This window comes from Macaca mulatta, chromosome 2 (genome assembly GCF_049350105.2).
Source record: "Macaca mulatta isolate MMU2019108-1 chromosome 2, T2T-MMU8v2.0, whole genome shotgun sequence".
Taxonomy (NCBI): domain Eukaryota; kingdom Metazoa; phylum Chordata; class Mammalia; order Primates; family Cercopithecidae; genus Macaca; species Macaca mulatta.
Window position 1 is genome coordinate 33,400,015 of NC_133407.1, and position 20,121 is coordinate 33,420,135.

Sequence of the window (20,121 nt, forward strand, 5' to 3'; positions counted from 1 at the left end):
CAACACTAGTTGATGTTAAAAAAAGAAAAGACTTTGAGGCTACTACCTTTCTGTAATGTGACTTTTTGTAAAGCTCAAAAACTGCTTATAAAGTATTTATAAACCCACACACAGGCTTTTGTATAGCACAGGTTTTTGTGTTTCATGGAACACTTGAAAACAGTCTCAAAAGTTATGACAGTGTTTCATCTCCCAAATACAAAAATACTATTAGGCAGGGGGTGGGGGGTGTGGAGGCAACTGAGGAGGAGGAAGTGATGAGGTCTGGGATGGAGGGAAGAACAGAACAGAGAGGAAGCAATCAAAGGAAAGAAGCGTAATGACTAGGTGAGGTGGTAGGAGTGCCTGTCTTGGCAGTCATTCTAAAGAAGTGATATAGGAATTGCTACTATAATATAGAGTGCCAAGAATTGAAGGCATTTCCCTGCATTCTCTGCTGAGATTCTTTGATTTTAACTTCTTCAAAATCAGGTTTTATTCCATTACTTTGTAAGGCAGATTTAAAAAATGGGTACCCCTTATCTACCTGTCTCCAAAAGTATGGGCACTATATTGCACACACATCTTTTAAATCTTTTAAAATATCGACTGGATTTAGAAATGTAATTGTAGAATAGTCTCATCTGCTCTGACAATTTTGGGGTTTTCTGTTGTAGATTAAAAAGCTTCAGATAGGCACTGATAACATCCATATGACATTCCTAAGTGACAAGTGTGAATAAAAATATGCTTCAAGTTAAGTACTTTTTCCTTTTTCCTGTTTTCCCACATCTTTTTAACAGCCTTGCAAAATTGTTGATTTCACGCGTGAAAACTGCCGTAAGTTGTTTTGGAAAAGGCCTAAAAGGAGCCAGTGGTATGAGCTGGGGATGGATTACGGATTAGGGGCATAAGTCACCTGAGGCTTTGGCTGAGGTTTGGAAGATGCCTTATTCGTTGTGAAAGGCTCTTATAAATTCATACAGTGGGCTCAGTTCCCCTTTAGGTAAGTAGTCTTTCCCAATGTGGTCTCAGAAATAAAATGGATTGAGAGCATGCCATCTCAACAATGAAGAGAAGCTCCACTGAGCAGTGCTGTGCCCCAGGAGATGTTGTAACTGCACACCTGTGTGCCTACATCTCGCTGCTTCTTATCACAAAACAAAACAGAGGAGCTTTGTTCTTTTTATGTAACCCTTTTAAATAAGAGGGATCAATAGTCACCCTTTGAGAAGAAATCTGTCTTATTTTATTTACAGTTGTGTTTGAAAAATGGAATTATGAACAATCCAGTCTTAAGTAATGTTTTGTCATATCCCCAAGTTGGAATTTATTTACTATGTTCAATGCATTCCAGGATATTTGTGTCCTAGGATGTGTACATTTATCTACTTAATGGCCACGGGGCGAGAATGTTGATTTGGCAAATTGCTTAGTTTGGAAGTTTGGGTTTTCTCTACAATCATCCCACCTTTCTTACCCTAACCCTTCTATGTTCTCTCTGTTCCCATCCAGTGGCTGTTCAGGGAGATTCTGGAATTTTTTTTCCTCAGAATCATAAAGAATAATATCATCAGTGTGATTATGAATTAAAAGAGTGTCAGAGTTGACCATATAAAAAGTTAAAACCCTTTTACACTGAGGGATGCCATGAAGTCAAAAGTAAACAGAAAAGTGGGAAAAAATAATTTGCAATATAAGCAAAGGACACAGGCAAAGGAACTAACTTCCTTACTATACCATGTTGAAATACAAAAAATTGCTACTGCTCAATCATTTGTATCTACAAACACAGACATTGCATAATGGCTAAACCTAAATGTAAAAACAAAAAAACGAACACCACTTTTAAGTTGAAAATGAGCAAAAGACAGAAAAGAAAATATACAGATGTACAATAAACCTGTAAAAATGTTCAACTTCGCCAGAAGTCATAGAATACAAATTAAAACAATGAGATACCCATTTTGTTTCTCAGATTGGAAGTGTTTTAAAAATGCCAGAAAAATCCCTATTCAGATTGAGAAATGTATAAGATTACACATTGCTGGTGTGAGTATAAATTGATACAACTTTTCTGAAGAGCAATTGGCTGGACCATGCATATAAAATCAATACTTGTAGAGATTTCTATAGGGCTATGATTGGACAAATGTGCACAGATACATGTACAAGTATGCTCCTCATAAAGGATCATCTATATAGTAGAATAGATGATATTGCTCTAAATTTATTGATGGAAAAAATCATTACATACTAAGTGAATAAAGATTCAGAATAAATATATCTTAAGCTCCAAGTTTTATAAGATGAAATGAAATAATTCTATATTTATTATTTATATATATACATACACATGATGAATTAAGCGTAATTCTGTTTTTTTAGTATTTTTTGAAAATATGTTACTTGTATACACACACTTATATATAATATATATAGTTTATAATTAATATATATGTAATTTTATATGTGTATATATTATATACATGTGTATAATATAGTTTCAGAATAGCTCAATGTATTCATTAGGTTTAAGTTCAGTTGAATGTGACCTAAATCCTCAGTAACAGTGGTACAAATGTTATTTCTGAAACCATAGGCTGGAACTAGTCAGTTCAGGTTGATATGGAGCCTGTGGTGGTCAGGGATCAGTCCCTTTATATTTTCCTGCTTTGCCATTGTGTGTATATGGGGTGTTCTATTCCCCAAATCACTTCATGTTCTGAAAATATATCAGGCTTCAGTCATCACATCTATATTTCAGCCACCAGGGAAAGGAAGGGAAAGGAGAAGAATATTTTTTCAAAGTTTTACCTATCATCTTTCCTATTGTCTTACCTAGAACTTGTAAGATGGCTAAGTTGGGAAATGTTGTGTTTGTTCCAGTCATCCATAGGGCCAATCCAAAATTGGGGGTTCCATGACTATAGAAAAAAAGGGAGAATGGATTCTGGGGGACAAGTAGAGGTCTCTGCCACACTCAGCAGGAGCCTGAGAAGGCCATGCTTGAATTTCTCAGAGGAGATGGTTTTTCCTATTGAAGCACACACATGGGAAAGGTGCCACTGCCTGCCTAAGCTAACAATGTCTTCTTTTCTCTCCAAAATAATTTCCCTTCCAGCTTGTTCAAGAGGTAAATAATATTCCTTCTTACTCACTTTAATCCTTACCTTTTTTGAGGCATTACAGAACATCTTAAATCTGTATATCTGTTGTCTCAAGGTATTTCCAAATGCCCAGTGTTCCCAACCGAAGTGGCCTTTGCCTTGGACATGTCAAATGATGTCTCCCCGTTGGATTTTGAGAGGATGAGAAACATTTTATTGTCTCTGTTGATGAAGATTGAAATAAGTGACAGTAACTGCCCAACAGGTGCCCGTGTGGCCATTGTTTCCTACAGTGCCAAAACCAATTACTTGGTTCGTTTCTCAGACTACAAGGAGAAGGCTGCACTCCTGGAGGCTGTCAGGAACATCCCCCTGGAGCACTCATCTGGCCGCAGGAACCTTGGGGCCACCATGAGGTTTCTGGCGAGACACGTGTTCAAACGTGTACGCTCAGGTCTTCTCATGAGGAAGGTGGCTGTGTTCTTCCAGGTGGGCTGGGCCTATGATGCAGCTTCCATCAATACAGCCACACTGGAGCTTGCTGCAGCGGACATCATCCCCGCGGTCATCACCTTCACAAAGGGGCACAACCTCCCAGACACTCTGCTGGTATGTAGGGGGAACCACAAGTGGGCAGGGAGCTGGGGGCCCTAACACTTGGTTTCTACCTCTCCATCAAGGACCACATGAGGAATGAGAGGTGTTCAGGGAAAGAATTTCCCTGGAATTGATATGTATACCAGGAGTGAGGGCTCTCAGTATGGCCCATATACTGGTACTACTCCTAGTACCCACTGGCTATTCTTGAGCACCTATTCTGTGCTATGTGCCTCATAAATATTATCTTTACTTAATGAGTCCCACAACTCTGTAATGTAGGTGTTATTGTTTATTTCCATTTCAGGGATAAGTAAACCAAGGCTTATGGAGGTTAAATATATCATCAAAGGCCAAATAGTTAGTTAGCAGCAGATATTGTCTGCTCCAGAGCCTGTGCTTAACCACTATGCTAAACTATATCACTGGGGGTCAGAGAATATAATTTTCTTCCTTTTTAAAAACCAGAGTATAACATACATACTCATGTAACAAAGTGGACAAAGTGCAGTGATTTTAAATATACAGATGGATTAATTTTTATGTATGTTTAAATCCCTGTGACTGATACGTAGTTCAAGATATAGAACACATTCAGCATTCGGTGCCCTGTAAGTTTTCTTCAACTTCTTTATGCAACCATATACTCCCCATGGTAACTGCTTCTCTGAGTTCTATCACAATCAAGTACTTTTTGCCTGTTCTGGACCATCATATACATTGGGTCGTACAGCATGTACTTGTTTGTATCTGGCTTCTTCCAGCCGACATGGCATGTCTTCTTGTTCCTCCATGTTGTGTGTGTGGGTAGTTCGTTCTTTATTATTCCTGTGCAGTATTCCATTGTATGTATACAAAACCCTTTATTTACTTATCTATTCTCCAGACTTTACTTTCCTAATTGAAACCCATGCAACACACTTTCATGGAAGATCTGGGATGATTTATCAGAACGAAGGGCGATTTTCTTCTTAAGAGATTCCAGGCTGCTTATGAATGTTAGGTTGGATTATGGGACGTTGACAATATTTCACCAGTTTTGAGCTGCAGAAATTGAAATGTTATGTGGCTCAACATAATAGCTAATCAATTCAGCCCATTTAATTTTCTCTGAAGGTTCAGTGTGCAGCAGAAGTGGTAGGTGAGAGATTTTGTTGCGACAGCTTTGAATATGCGTCTAAGAATCAATAAAGTTGTGACAGCTTGCAAACTGTGGGGAAGGATGGACAAAATATCTTGAGTTGAGGAAGCTAAAATGCAGAGGATGAGTTCCTTGTTCATCCTTACATCCCTGTTGCTTAGTGTGATGTCTGTACAGGGTGGGTTGGTAGGGTACATCCTCAACAACTGCTAGAATGGATTTATAAAGATGGTATAAACAAATAACTAATTAAATTAGAGATGCAGCTTTTGTCTTTGGTTCTTTCATCAATAATGAGGTGCCTTTGGACAAGTCTCTTCACCTTTCTTGGTCTTATTTTACTCAGCTCAAAAATGGAGAGGGGGTTGCAACTAGTTATTATCCAGGCTCCCTTCCAAGTGTAATTATCAAAGCGTTTATTTCGGAGGAAGGGATTTCCTTAACATTTGGAGAGTGACTCCTGGGGTGTGATCACATCCCTCTAATGCTCATCAGTGCTGCTCTCTGAGAGGGGATCCTGGGCAGACAGTGTTCGGATCTTGCATACAGATGATCCTTTGTTGTGATGTTCTTGCCCTCTTAGTTGCCGTAGGTTCTGAGTACAGGGATATCACTGTATGTGAGAAGGACATGCCAGCTTGTGTACTTGAACCTCAGTTCTGTCATTTCTTTTTTTTTTCTTTTTTATTGTACTTTAAGTTCTAGGGTACATGTGCAGAATGTGCAGGTTTGTTACATATGTATACATGTGCCATGTTGGTGTGCTGCACCCATTAACTCGTCATTTACATTAGGTATATCTCCTAATGCTATCCCTCCCCCCTCCCCCCTCCCCACAATGGGCCGCAGTGTGTGACGTTCCCCTTCCTGTGTCCAACTGTTCTCATTTTTCAATTCCCACCTATGAGTGAAGCATGTGGTGTTTGGTTTTCTGTTCTTGAGATAATTTGCTGAGAATGACAGTTTCCAGCTGCATCCATGTCCCTACAAAGGACATGAACTCATCCTTTTTTATGACTGCATAGTATTCCACAGTGTATATGTGCCACATTTTCTTTCTTTTTTTTAAAATTAATTTATTATTATTATACTTTAAGTTGTAGGGTACATGTGCATAACGTGCAGGTTTGTTACATATGTATACTTGTGCCATGTTGCTGTGCTGCACCCATCAACTCGTCATTTACATCAGGTATAACTCCCAATGCAATCCCTCCCCCCTCCCCCCTCCCCATGATAGGCCCCGGTGTGTGATGTTCCCCTTCCTGAGTCCGAGTGATCTCATTGTTCAGTTCCCACCTATGAGTGAGAACATGCGGTGTTTGGTTTTCTGTTCTTGTGATAGTTTGCTAAGAATGATGGATTCCAGCTGCATCCGAGTCCCTACAAAGGACACAAACTCATCCTTTTTTATGGCTGCATAGTATTCCATGGTGTATATGTGCCACATTTTCTTAATCCAGTCTGTCACTGATGGACATTTGGGTTGATTCCAAGTCTTTGCTATTGTGAATAGTGCTGCAATAAACATACGTGTGCATGTGTCTTTATAGCAGCATAATTTATAATCCTTTGGGTATATACCCAGTAATGGGATGGCTGGGTCATATGGTACATCTAGTTCTAGATCCTTGAGGAATCGCCATACTGTTTTCCATAATGGTTGAACTAGTTTACAATCCCACCAACAGTGTAAAAGTGTTCCTATTTCTCCACATCCCCTCCAGCACCTGTTGTTTCCTGACTTTTGAATGATCGCCATTCTAACTGGTGTGAGATGGTATCTCATTGTGGTTTTGATTTGCATTTCTCTGATGGCCAGTGATGATGAGCATTTTTTCATGTGTCTGTTGGCTGTATGAATGTCTTCTTTTGAGAAATGTCTGTTCATATCCTTTGCCCACTTTTTGATGGGGTTGTTTGTTTTTTTCTTGTAAATTTGTTTGAGTTCTTTGTAGGTTCTGGATATTAGCCCTTTGTCAGATGAGTAGATTGCAAAAATTTTCTCCCATTCTGTAGGTTGCCTGTTCACTCTGATGGTAGTTTCTTTTGCTGTGCAGAAGCTCTTTAGTTTAATGAGATCCCATTTGTCAATTTTGGCTTTTGCTGCTGTTGCTTTTGGTGTTTTAGACATGAAGTCCTTGCCCATGCCTATGTCCTGAATGGTACTACCTAGGTTTTCCTCTAGGATTTTTATGGTATTAGGTCTAACATTTAAGTCTCTAATCCATCTTGAATTAATTTTCGTATAAGGAGTAAGGAAAGGATCCAGTTTCAGCTTTCTACTTATGGCTAGCCAATTTTCCCAGCACCATTTATTAAATAGGGAATCCTTTCCCCATTTCTTGTTTCTCTCAGGTTTGTCAAAGATCAAATGGCTGTAGATGTGTGGTATTATTTCTGAGGACTCTGTTCTGTTCCATTGGTCTATATCTCTGTTTTGGTACCAGTACCATGCTGTTTTGGTTACAGTAGCCTTGTAATATAGTTTGAAGTCAGGTAGCGTGATGCCTCCAGCTTTGTTCTTTTGACTTAGGATTGTCTTGGAGATGCGGGCTCTTTTTTGGTTCCATATGAAGTTTAAAGCAGTTTTTTCCAATTCTGTGAAGAAACTCATTGGTAGCTTGATGGGGATGGCATTGAATCTATAAATAACCTTGGGCAGTATGGCCATTTTCACGATATTGATTCTTCCTATCCATGAGCATGGTATGTTCTTCCATTTGTTTGTGTCCTCTTTGATTTCACTGAGCAGTGGTTTGTAGTTCTCCTTGAAGAGGTCCTTTACATCCCTTGTAAGTTGGATTCCTAGGTATTTGATTCTCTTTGAAGCAATTGTGTATGGGAGTTCATTCCTAATTTGGCTCTCTGTTTGTCTGTTACTGGTGTATAAGAATGCTTGTGATTTTTGCACATTAATTTTGTATCCTGAGACTTTGCTGAAGTTGCTTATCAGCTTAAGGAGATTTTGGGCTGAGACAATGGGGTTTTCTAAATATACAATCATGTCATCTGCAAACAGGGACAATTTGACTTCTTCTTTTCCTAACTGAATACCCTTGATTTCTTTCTCTTGCCTGATTGCCCTAGCCAGAACTTCCAACACTATGTTGAATAGGAGTGGTGAGAGAGGGCATCCCTGTCTTGTGCCAGTTTTCAAAGGGAATTTTTCCAGTTTTTGCCCATTCAGTATGATATTGGCTGTGGGTTTGTCATAAATAGCTCTTATGATTTTGAGGTACGTTCCATCAATACCGAATTTATTGAGCGTTTTTAGCATGAAGGGCTGTTGAATTTTGTCAAAAGCCTTTTCTGCATCAATTGAGATAATCATGTGGTTCTTGTCTTTGGTTCTGTTTATATGCTGGATTATGTTTATTGATTTGCGAATGTTGAACCAGCCTTGCATCCCAGGGATGAAGCCCACTTGATCATGGTGGATAAGCTTTTTGATGTGTTGCTGAATCCGGTTTGCCAGTATTTTATTGAGGATTTTTGCATCGATGTTCATCAGGGATATTGGTCTAAAATTCTCTTTTTTTGTTGTGTCTCTGCCAGGCTTTGGTATCAGGATGATGTTGGCCTCATAAAATGAGTTAGGGAGGATTCCCTCTTTTTCTATTGATTGGAATAGTTTCAGAAGGAATGGTACCAAATCCTCCTTGTACCTCTGGTAGAATTCAGCTGTGAATCCATCTGGTCCTGGACTTTTTTTGGTTGGTAGGCTATTAATTGTTGCCTCAATTTCAGAGCCTGCTATTGGTCTATTCAGGGATTCAACTTCTTCCTGGTTTAGTCTTGGAAGAGTGTAAGTGTCCAGGAAATTATCCATTTCTTCTAGATTTTCCAGTTTATTTGCGTAGAGGTGTTTATAGTATTCTCTGATGGTAGTTTGTATTTCTGTGGGGTCGGTGGTGATATCCCCTTTGTCATTTTTAATTGCGTCGATTTGATTCTTCTCTCTTTTCTTCTTTATTAGTCTTGCTAGTGGTCTGTCAATTTTGTTGATCTTTTCAAAAAACCAACTCCTGGATTCATTGATTTTTGGGAGGGTTTTTTGTGTCTCTATCTCCTTCAGTTCTGCTCTGATCTTAGTTATTTCTTGCCTTCTGCTAGCTTTCGAATGTGTTTGCTCTTGCTTCTCTAGTTCTTTTAATTGCGATGTTAGAGTGTCAATTTTAGATCTTTCCTGCTTTCTCTTGTGGGCACTTAGTGCTATAAATTTCCCTCTACACACTGCTTTAAATGTGTCCCAGAGATTCTGGTATGTTGTATCTTTGTTCTCATTGGTTTCAAAGAACATCTTTATTTCTGCCTTCATTTCGTTATGTACCCAGTAGTCATTCAGGAGCAGGTTGTTCAGTTTCCATGTAGTTGAGCGGTTTTGATTGAGTTTCTTAGTCCTGAGTTCTAGTTTGATTGCACTGTGGTCTGAGAGACAGTTTGTTATAATTTCTGTTCTTGTACATTTGCTGAGGAGTGCTTTACTTCCAATTACGTGGTCAATTTTGGAGTAAGTATGATGTGGTGCTGAGAAGAATGTATATTCTGTTGATTTGGGGTGGAGAGTTCTATAGATGTCTATTAGGTCTGCTTGCTGCAGAGATGAGTTCAATTCCTGGATATCCTTGTTAACTTTCTGTTCGTTGATCTGTCTAATGTTGACAGTGGAGTGTTGAAGTCTCCCATTATTATTGTATGGGAGTCTAAGTCTCTTTGTAAGTCTCTAAGGACTTGCTTGATGAATCTGGGTGCTCCTGTATTGGGTGCATATATATTTAGGATAGTTAGATCTTCCTGTTGAATTGATCCCTTTACCATTATGTAATGGCCTTCTTTGTCTCTTTTGATCTTTGATGGTTTAAAGTCTGTTTTATCAGAGACTAGTATTGCAACCCCCGCTTTTTTTTGTTCTCCATTTGCTTGGTAAATCTTCCTCCATCCCTTTATTTTGAGCCTATGTATGTCTCTGCGTGTGAGATGGGTCTCCTAATACAGCAGACTGATGGGTCTTGACTCTTTATCCAGTTTGCCAGTCTGTGTCTTTTAATTGGAGCATTTAGTCCATTTACATTTAAGGTTAATATTGTTATGTGTGAACTTGATCCTGCCATTATGATATTGATTGGTTATTTTGCTCGTTAGTTGATGCAGTTTCTTCCTAGCCTCGATGGTCTTTACATTTTGGCATGTTTTTGCAATGGCTGGTACCGGTTGTTCCTTTCCATGTTTAGTGCTTCCTTCAGGGTCTCTTGTAAGGCAGGCCTAGTGGTGACAAAATCTCTAAGCATTTGCTTATCTGTAAAGGATTTTATTTCTCCTTCACTTATGAAACTTAGTTTGGCTGGATATAAAATTCTGGGTTGAAAATTCTTTTCTTTAAGAATGTTGAATATTGGCCCCCACTCTCTTCTGGCTTGGAGAGTTTCTGCCGAGAGATCTGCTGTTAGTCTGATGGGCTTCCCTTTGTGGGTAACCCGACCTTTCTCTCTGGCTGCCCTTAAGATTTTTTCCTTCATTTCAACTTTGGTGAATCTGGCAATTATGTGTCTTGGAGTTGCTCTTCTCGAGGAGTATCTTTGTGGCGTTCTCTGTATTTCCTGGATTTGAATGTTGGCCTGCCCTACTAGGTTGGGGAAGTTCTCCTGGATGATATCCTGAAGAGTGTTTTCCAACTTGGTTCCATTTTCCCCCTCACTTTCAGGCACCCCAATCAGACGTAGATTTGGTCTTTTTACATAATCCCATACTTCTTGCAGGCTTTGTTCATTTCTTTTTCTTCTTTTTCTTTTGGTTTCTCTTCTCGCTTCATTTCATTCATTTGATCCTCAATCGCTGATACTCTTTCTTCCAGTTGATCGAGTCGGTTACTGAAGCTTGTGCATTTGTCACGTATTTCTCGTGTCATGGTTTTCATCTCTTTCATTTCGTTTAGGACCTTCTCTGCATTAATTACTCTAGCCATCAATTCTTCCACTTTTTTTTCAAGATTTTTAGTTTCTTTGCGCTGGGTACGTAATTCCTCCTTTAGCTCTGAGAAATTTGATGGACTGAAGCCTTCTTCTCTCATCTCGTCAAAGTCATTCTCCGTCCAGCTTTGATCCGTTGCTGGCGATGAGCTGCGCTCCTTTGCCGGGGGAGATGCGCTCTTATTTTTTGAATTTCCAGCTTTTCTGCCCTGCTTTTTCCCCATCTTTGTGGTTTTATCTGCCTCTGGTCTTTGATGATGGTGATATACGGATGGGGTTTTGGTGTGGGTGTCCTTCCTGTTTGATAGTTTTCGTTCTAACAGTCAGGACCCTCAGCTGTAGGTCTGTTGGAGATTGCTTGAGGTCCACTCCAGACCCTGTTTGCCTGGGTATCAGTAGCAGAGGCTGCAGAAGATAGAATATTTCTGAACAGCGAGTGTGCCTGTCTGATTCTTGCTTTGGAAGCTTCCTCTCAGGGGTGTACTCCTCCCTGTGAGGTGTGGGGTGTCAGACTGCCCCTAGTGGGGGATGTCTCCCAGTTAGGCTACTCAGGGGTCAGGGACCCACTTGAGCAGGGAGTCTGTCCCTTCTCAGATCTCAACCTCCGTGTTGGGAGATCCACTGCTCTCTTCAAGGCTGTCAGACAGAGTCGTTTGCGTCTGCAGAGGTGTCTGCTGCATTTGTTATGTTTACTGTGCCTTGTCCCCAGAGGTGGAGTCTACAGAGACAGGCAGGTTTCCTTGAGCTGCTGTGAGCTCCACCCAGTTCGAGCTTCCCAGCAGCTTTGTTTACCTACTTAAGCCTCAGCAATGGCGGGCGCCCCTCCCCCAGCCTCGCTGCTGCCTTGCCGGTAGATCACAGACTGCTGCGCTAGCAATGAGGGAGGCTCCGTGGGTGTGGGACCCTCCCGGCCAGGTGTGGGATATGATCTCCTGGTGTGCCTGTTTGCTTAAAGCGCAGTATTGGGGTGGGAGTTACCCGATTTTCCAGGTGTTGTGTGTCTCAGTTCCCCTGGCTAGGCAAAGGGACTCCCTTCCCCCTTGTGCTTCCCAGGTGAGGCAATGCCTCGCCCTGCTTCAGCTCTCGCTGGTCGGGCTGCAGCAGCTGACCAGCACCGATTGTCCGGCACTCCCCAGTGAGATGAACCCAGTACCTCAGTTGAAAATGCAGAAATCACCGGTCTTCTGTGTCGCTCGCGCTGGGAGTTGGAGACTGGAGCTGCTCCTATTCGGCCATCTTGCTCCGCCCCATGTGCCACATTTTCTTAATCCAGTCTGTCATTGATGGACATTTGGGTTGGTTCCAAGTCTTTGCTATTGTGAATAGTGCCACAATAAACATATGTGTGCATGTGTCTTTATAGCAGCATGATTTATAATCCTTTGGGTATATATCCAGCAATGGGATGGCTAGATCAAATGGTATTTCTAGTTCTAGAACCTTGAGGAATCGCCACACTGTCTTCCACAATGTTGAACTAGTTTACAGTCCCACCAACAGTGTAAAAGTGTTCCTAATTCTCCACATCCTCTCTAGCACCTGTTGTTCCCTGACTTTTTAATGATCATCATTCTAACTGGTGTGAGATGGTATCTCATTGTGGTTTTGATTTGCATTTCTCTGATGACCAGTGATGATGAGCATTTTTTCATGTATCTGTTGGCTGCATAAATGTCTTCTTTTGAGAAATGTCTGTTCATATCCTTTGCCCACTTTTTGATGTTTTTTTTTTTTTTTTTTTTTTTATAAATTTGTTTGTGGTCTTTGTAGGTTCCGGATATTAGCCCTTTGTCAGATGAGTAGATTGCAAAAATTTTCTCCCATTCTGTAGGTTGCCTGTTCACTCTGATGGCAGTTTCTCTTGCTGTGCAGAAGCCCTTTAGTTTAATTATATCCCATTTGTCAATTTTGGCTTTTGTTGCCATTGCTTTTGGTGTTTTAGACATGAAGTCCTTGCCCATGCCAATGTCCTGAATGGTATTGCCTAGGTTTTCTTCTAGAGTTTTTATGGTTTTAGGTCTAACATTTAAGTCTCTAATCCATCTTGAATTAATTTTTGTACAAGGTGTAAGAAAGGGATCCAGTTTTAGCTTTCTACATATGGCTAGCCAGTTTTCCCAGCACCACTTATTAAATAGGGAATCCTTTCCCTGTTTCTTGTTTTTGTCAGGTTTGTAAAAGATCAGATGGTTGTAGATGTGTGGTATTATTTCTGAGGGCTCTGTTCTGTTCCATTGGTCTATATCTCTGTTTTGGTACTAGTACCATGCTGTTTTGGTTGCTGTAGCCTTGTAGTATAGTTTGAAGTCAGGTAGCGTGATGCCTCCAGCTTTGTTCTTTTGGCTTAGGATTGTCTTGGCAATGTGGGCTCTTTTTGGTTCCATATGAACTTTAAAGTAGTTTTTTTCCAATTCTGTGAAGAAACTCATTGGTAGCTTAATGGGGATGGCATTGACTCTATAAATTACTTTGGGCAGTATGGCCATTTTCACGATATTCATTCTTCCTATCCATGAGCGTGGAAGGTTCTTCCATTTGTTTGTGTCCTCTTTTATTTTATTGAGCAGTGGTTTGTAGTTCTCCTTGAAGAGGTCCTTCACATCCCTTGTAAGTTGGATTCCTAGGTATTTTATTCTCTTTGAAACAATTGTGAATGGGAGTTCACTCATGATTTGGCTCTCTGTTTGTCTGTTACTGGTGTATAAGAATGCTAGTGACTTTTGCACATTGATTTTGTATCCTGATACTTTGCTGAAGTTGCTTATCAGCTTAAGGAGACTTTGGGCTGAGATGATGGGGTTTTCTAAATATACAATCATGTCATCTGCAAACAGGGACAATTTGACTTCCTCTTTTTCTAATTGAATACCCTTTATTTCTTTCTCTTGCTTGATTGCCCTGGCCAGAACTTCCAACACTATGTTGAATAGGAGTGGTGAGAGAGGGCATCCCTCTCTTGTGCCAGTTTTCAAGGGCAATGCTTCCAGTTTTTGCCCATTCTGTATGATATTGGCTGTGGGTTTGTCATAAATAGCTCTTATTATTTTGAGGTATGTTCCATCAATACCGAATTTATTGAGAGTTTTTATCATGAAGGGCTGTTGAATTTTGTCCATACCTTTTCTGCATCTATTGAGATAATCATGTGGGTTCTGTCTTTGGTTCTGTTTACATGCTGGATTACATTTATTGATTTGTGTACGTATCTGCTCTTCTCTTCATTTATTGGACATATTCTTACCCCAGGATGCTGGGAGACAACTTCGTGTTCTTTAAATTTACCAGTTTACAAAGGATGTTAAATGATACTTGCCAGCTCAGCTGTAATGAGTAACCTCATTTCTGGTGACACTGGTAAGGAGAGAAACTGTAAAAATGACAATTGCATTCTCAGGACCTTTCAGAAAATCCTCATTTCTTCACAACTGGGCAGAAAATTCAGCACTTATCCTCCCCTACTCTGTTCCTCAGCCTTAGGGGAACTCAGTTAGGAGAGTGGAAATATCTTGTGGTTTTTCTTCTGAATTATCTGCCTGAAGGCTTTGTTTGATTATGTGTGGGGTTTTGTCTTTCACCTCTATGTTATTTTGATTTTCCGAACAACACCCACATGCTGCTTCTGGAAAAATGATGGTTGTTCGATTTGAAGCAATTATGTAAACAGATGTCCTAACTTCCCTGTCCATTTAAACATGCTTAGAAGCTGTGGTGCATTTTGAAAAGGTTTATAAAGCCATCTGTTGAGTTGTCTCAGACCTAAATAAAACTGCATTATAACATTTGAACTTTCTGTGCCTCGTACCCTTGTTAAGAAATGTCTAATTGCCTTATGTCTCAAAACAAGACTTCATTAGACCCATGTTTTTAAAGTTAAAAAGCAGAGGATTACAAGGAAAATGCAATTTGCAATTTGTGGGCCAGGTTTCAAATTTTGTTTTTCTTTATAAAAAGTCTAGCCCATGTTCCCTTGAAACAATGCCTAATAGCTCACATTTATTGATCTAGGCACTAAGATCTTATTGATTCATTTAATCCTCACAGCAGTCCAATGAGATAAGTATTATGATGAGCCCATTTTTCAGATGATGAAACTGAGACACAGAGAAGTTAAATAACTTGCTCAAGGTCTGGAATTCTCATTAGCAATGGGATTTTCAATTCAAAAATCAAAAACAGGAAAAGAAGAGAGACTTTAGAAGATTTAAGTTCTTTCCCTGTATTTATGCATTTTATCTTTACAATAACACAATGATATAGGTCTATGAATTGGCCCTATTTCTATTTATGTGTATTTCTCTTAAAAAAGAAGGCCAAGCAATGGAATTACAGCTATAATGGGAAGCAAAAACAAAACAAAACAAAACAAAAAATCACCTTTAGAAGATGAAAACATTAAGAGAAAGGCTAAATGAATTTTTGGGGTATATTTTTCTATAATTTCAAAATTCAGATAATTTCAGTAGGACATTCTTTTCTATTTTGGGGAGACAATAAATATACATATTTATTTTATTTTTAATTGACAAATATAATTGCATATAATTATAGGGGATAAAGTGATATTTTGATACATATATACATCATGTAACAATCAAATCAGAGGAATCAACATGTCTAAAGTTGGAAACATTTCTTTTGAAGAAAGATGGTTTTGGGTTATGCAGTTAGGCCCTTTCAGAGGAGGCCTATGGCTGCTCTGTTCTCCGCTAGACTGTTAATGCCCCAAGGCCAGGACCCGCACCAAAGGAAAGAATTAGGCAATGAGGCTTCAAACCCTGGTTTTGTCCCTTATGTAATCTAGGTATGTTATTTGGCAATGGGGCCCCCTTAATTTATTCTCTGTAAAATGGGCGTAAACTCACAGGATTGTTGTGAGAATTATAAGGCGTGGTACCCACAGGGATATCTGACACTTTCTATGTGTTTACTCAATTGGGTCACTCTATTACCATCTTCCTGAGTTCTGTAGGAATGCCCTTTGCCCACTATTTATTAAATCTGATAGTGAGTGCCTATGGAGTTCCAGCCACCATGCCACATGCTTTCCATGCCTTATCATCCCAACCCCTCCCTATTCAAAATGTGGTTCAGGGACCAGCAGCAGCAGCATCGCCCAGAATGTGATGCCTTTCTCCTGATGTAAGCAATCAGGATCTGTATTTATAACAAGAGCCCCAGATGGTTTGCCTAAATGTTAAAGTTTTAGGAGTATTGGTCTGAGCCTCATAGCTATGCTACAGGTTAATAATGATAATTGTACATTTCCCAGATATGTGAAGGCCAGAGGTGAAGTTATTTGTTCTCGGCTACACAGTCCTGAAATTTGCATTCAGATATGGCTGGTTCCTAAGTCTCACTATGCAACCTACACCCTTAACCCAATGCTGACACCTACTGTTTGCCAAGGAATCTAGGAAGACTTGGCTGTTTCATAGCAGTCTTTGGTGGGATCATGCCAACTCGAAGGAACCGAAACTGGACTCAAGCTCCTGGGGTCAGTGACGGGTTACCTGGCTACTCTCTCACTCTGCCTCCTTCCCCCTACTTTTTCCAGTTTGCTGTCCTTGTTTCTCAAGCCCTTACTTAAACTTGATGACAGATGGTTTCTAATTCTCTCTCCTTAGGGTCCAGTTAGCTCTTCCTCTGTCCAAGGCAAATCCTCCTTTCTAGCACTTGCTTCTTTCCACTCCATTCCCATCTTTCCAAGCCAAGAGACTCCCCCAACTCAGTCCCAGAGATCAACATTATCCCATGGCTTCTGGCAGCTTAGTACAACAGCTGATGCATTGACTTTAACCCACAGGGTTAAGTTTGAGTCAGGGATCATGGGGAGGTTTTTTAAATATTGAGAGTTGAAGTTTGAGAGTCATCCTTGTACTCCTTGAGAAATGTCTTTCTGTCTATCAAACAAAAAAGGATGTTAATATAACCCCCTTTGCCATATCCTCTCCCCTCAACATACTCCTCTTTTTAGTACACAACTAGTCCCAACAAACCACAACTGGACATTTGGGAATGAAGTTGGTTGAGAGAATTGCTGTAGGTGCTGATTCAAACTATAGTAACCTCAAGCAGACCTCTTGGTTTATGTTAAAGATACTCTACTGATATTTCCTTCTCTGGTGTTGATGGGACTTTGTAGTAGGAATCATACACAGTTTTCTCCTCTCCTCCATGTTATCTCTCTGCGAACTTTCTCAGGAAGTATCTTATCTATTTTATCAGTGACAAGGACCATGCTGGCAAGTCCAAAGTCAAAGTAATTAAATGTTTATTAATAACAACTAGGTACAGATGAATCTATACTGAATCATAGCTTTCCTGTGGACTTTTATCATGCTTTTGTTCCCACCATTTTGTTTTTGCAAGAACAGTACAAATTTTAAACATGATCATAAAATTACTGTTAGTTAGAAAAGTTTTTAAAAAGATAAGTGTTCAAATTCAGTTGAATCTGATAGTTTTCCAGCAAATATTAATAGAATAAAGATAGAAGAGTTATGTGTTCTGAGCTGCTCAAAGTGGAAAAGTTGGCACATTGTCCTGATCAAGAAGCAAATAGAGAAGGTAGTAACCTAGGACCAGGCTGTGTTGGAAAAGGGAGAGAACTCAGGGGCATTGACTCTTTCCCTAACACTCTGTTGCTGAGGAAACTGAAGCCAGAGGTTTATCCAAGGCTACATAGCCAATTATGGCAGATGAAGGACTAGGACCCAGGTTCCTGACCTCTAATCTGTTAGTGCTGCACAGAAGTTTCTCTATGAACCATCTCTAAGACAAATGAGAATGAATTTCCACAGACTTGGGGGAATGTTCCAATTTGTTTGAAGTCTTTCATACTACTTTTAAAAGTCACCGAAATTTTGCACTTGATAATATACTTCACCCATGTGAAGTAAATTTTGCATTTTATAATATACTTCACCCATGTTTCCTGTGCTTAAAAAATAATGTACACTAATTTAGCATTTCCCTACAACTGTTGGAGTAAAATTGATGCACCCAGAGTTATCACAGCCTCTTCATATCTCCTGGCACATTGCCACGGATTCTGGGTTCAGAAGCCTTCCAGATTGTCTTGTGTGATTTCCAGTAGGCTAGCAATGTGTCATATTCCTGCCTACACTGTTTTCTCAGTCCTTAGTGATTAATTAGGTCCATTTGGCTTGGTCAGTACTCAGATCTGATAATCATGTGAAGTAGATCTGAGTGTTGAAAGTTGGCAGCACGGCACTCACTTTCCATGCCAGCTTTCTCCACGTGGCAAGGAGTTCCACAGATGTGCGCCACGCAGCTGCAGGCTGGAGGTGGGTGTACGCTAAACTGTGGGAGCAAGAACATTGAGCAGAATTCCAGAGATAAGCACAGTCCGCTTCTGGGCCTTTGTACATGCTGTTCCTTCACACTAGAATGCATTTCCCTGCCTTTTTGCCAGTTAAGTATCTGACTTATTATCTCAGAAGTGTCAGATGCCATAATTTTCATTAGGTTCCCTCTGTTCCTTTCCCTCAAAATGAATCTCCTCTTCCTGTGCTCCTAAAATATATTATTGGAGCTCTTTCTTGTCTGAAAATAATTTATCTATCTTTCTACTTGGATTTTAATCTCTTTGAAGATGCCGCCATGTCATCTTTGTATCTCCAAATGGCTTGTTAATGCTTTCATGTAGTATCTGTTTCATCAGTCTTGATTAATTTGGATTTCTAAGTTAGGAAAAAGCCTAATTTAAGGTTACTTTGGCCATATGAACAAGAGAGGATGCTTTTTGCTTTTATTCTTAGGAGACTTACGACTGTTCCCATGGTTTTTTGTGTTACGTTAGCATAAACATTGAACTCTTCATATTTCATTTCCCACTAGGATTTTTTCTTCAAGTAAGCTGACTCTGAAAAACAATGTTTGGGATACACATTATCGTTTGTTAGAAAAGTTTTTTAAAAGATAGGTGTTCCTGAACAGCAAGAGTGAAGAGCTCTGTAATGTTAAGAAAATTTATTTGCAAATTAACCCTTGACTATTTATCTTGCTGAGGTCTAGCCTAACATCTTCATATCCTCAGCATCTAACATCTTCACATCCTCAGCATGTTGCTACCTGGAGGACGGCCCAGAGCCTGCTTGTTCCTGCCCAGACAGATGAAGGAGGAGAAGCTGACCCTCAGTGGGGCTCTTTTCCACACGCTTTGGCAGAGAGTAGATACAAAGATGGACATGACTAAGCTCAGGCATCCACCTCTTTGGAAACCACACCTCAAATCCTGAGAGAAGCATTCTGAAAGCATTTCTAGTTTCATCATGAGTTTGACATTCTGCAAATTGTCTGTATAAGTCAGGGCAGGTTAACTGTGAAACCATTCTTTTCCAAGTCTCAGTGTCTTAACATAATAAGTGGTTATTTCTGCCACCTGTCATAAGTGGATATGGACCCTTGCATATGTTTGTGTGGGAGAAGGCATGTTTTGCGGCATGCCACTGTTTTGGGATGTGGGCTGCTTCTGTCAGTGGCCCCATTATACCCTAGGGCCTCAAAGCCTTTTTCTGGATCCTCTACACCTAACTGGCAGATGAGGGGAGAGGAAGTAATGGAGTACAGTGCATGCACTGGAAATGACATACGTCACTTCCACCTGCATCCCATTGGCTAGACCCCAGTCAGTAGGCACCACCTAACTGCAAGAGGGGTTGGGAAATATAGTCCATCTGTGCCCTAGGAAGAAGAAGGAAGGGGTTTGCTGATCATCTAACTAGTTGACCCATAGACTTTGTTGGATTTATTGTTAATATTTCACTTTTAAGCATTGTTATTAGTTGTTAAATTGATCATAATTGAAAAGGCTAAGTAAAGGATGCAAACTAAGTAAAGGAGATAAATTTGTATCTCTATAAAGCCTTCCCTGATCCCTCTTCACTCTTACATTCTGGTTGTGATATGTCTAGCTCTGACCACCAGGAATTCTCTAGAGGGGATTCCCACATGGCGTCTACTGTTTCCATTCTCATGGTGTTTGACATTTATGACTGCCCCTTTGAAGAGTCTGCCACTTGGGTCAATAGCTCCCACCACACTGCATCCTGTGAACAATTAATAAAGATTTATGAAGTTTACAAATGATTTAATGTTGTCTCCTTATTCCCATTCCGATGCATGATGTTGGCTGAGTTTTACACATATTGGGAGCCTGAAGACCCACAATACACATAGCCCACACCAATGACAGCCAACCTCCAGGTTAGAACTAGGGAACTAAATAGCAATAAATAACTGGAATGTATAATGCCGAGTTATTTGTGCATGTATTTATATAATTATATATCCTTTAAATCAT

The 20,121-nt window shown here is 40.0% G+C and overlaps 1 protein-coding gene across 3 annotated transcripts in view; it reads left to right on the forward strand.

Annotated features, from left to right (window-relative positions):
* LOC693357 (collagen alpha-4(VI) chain-like) overlaps positions 1-20,121 on the forward strand; it is a 106,371-nt gene that overhangs the window by 73,007 nt on the left and 13,243 nt on the right. For all 3 annotated transcript variants that reach the window (XR_013413556.1, XM_028843683.2, XM_028843684.2), the window contains exons 31-33: positions 783-819; positions 3,104-3,115; positions 3,205-3,698. Coding sequence is in view for 2 of the 3 variants with exons in the window: in XM_028843683.2 (XP_028699516.2) it covers positions 783-819; positions 3,104-3,115; positions 3,205-3,698 (543 nt within the window). In the remaining variant the exon portion in view is untranslated. The remainder of the gene's footprint in view (positions 1-782; positions 820-3,103; positions 3,116-3,204; positions 3,699-20,121) is intronic.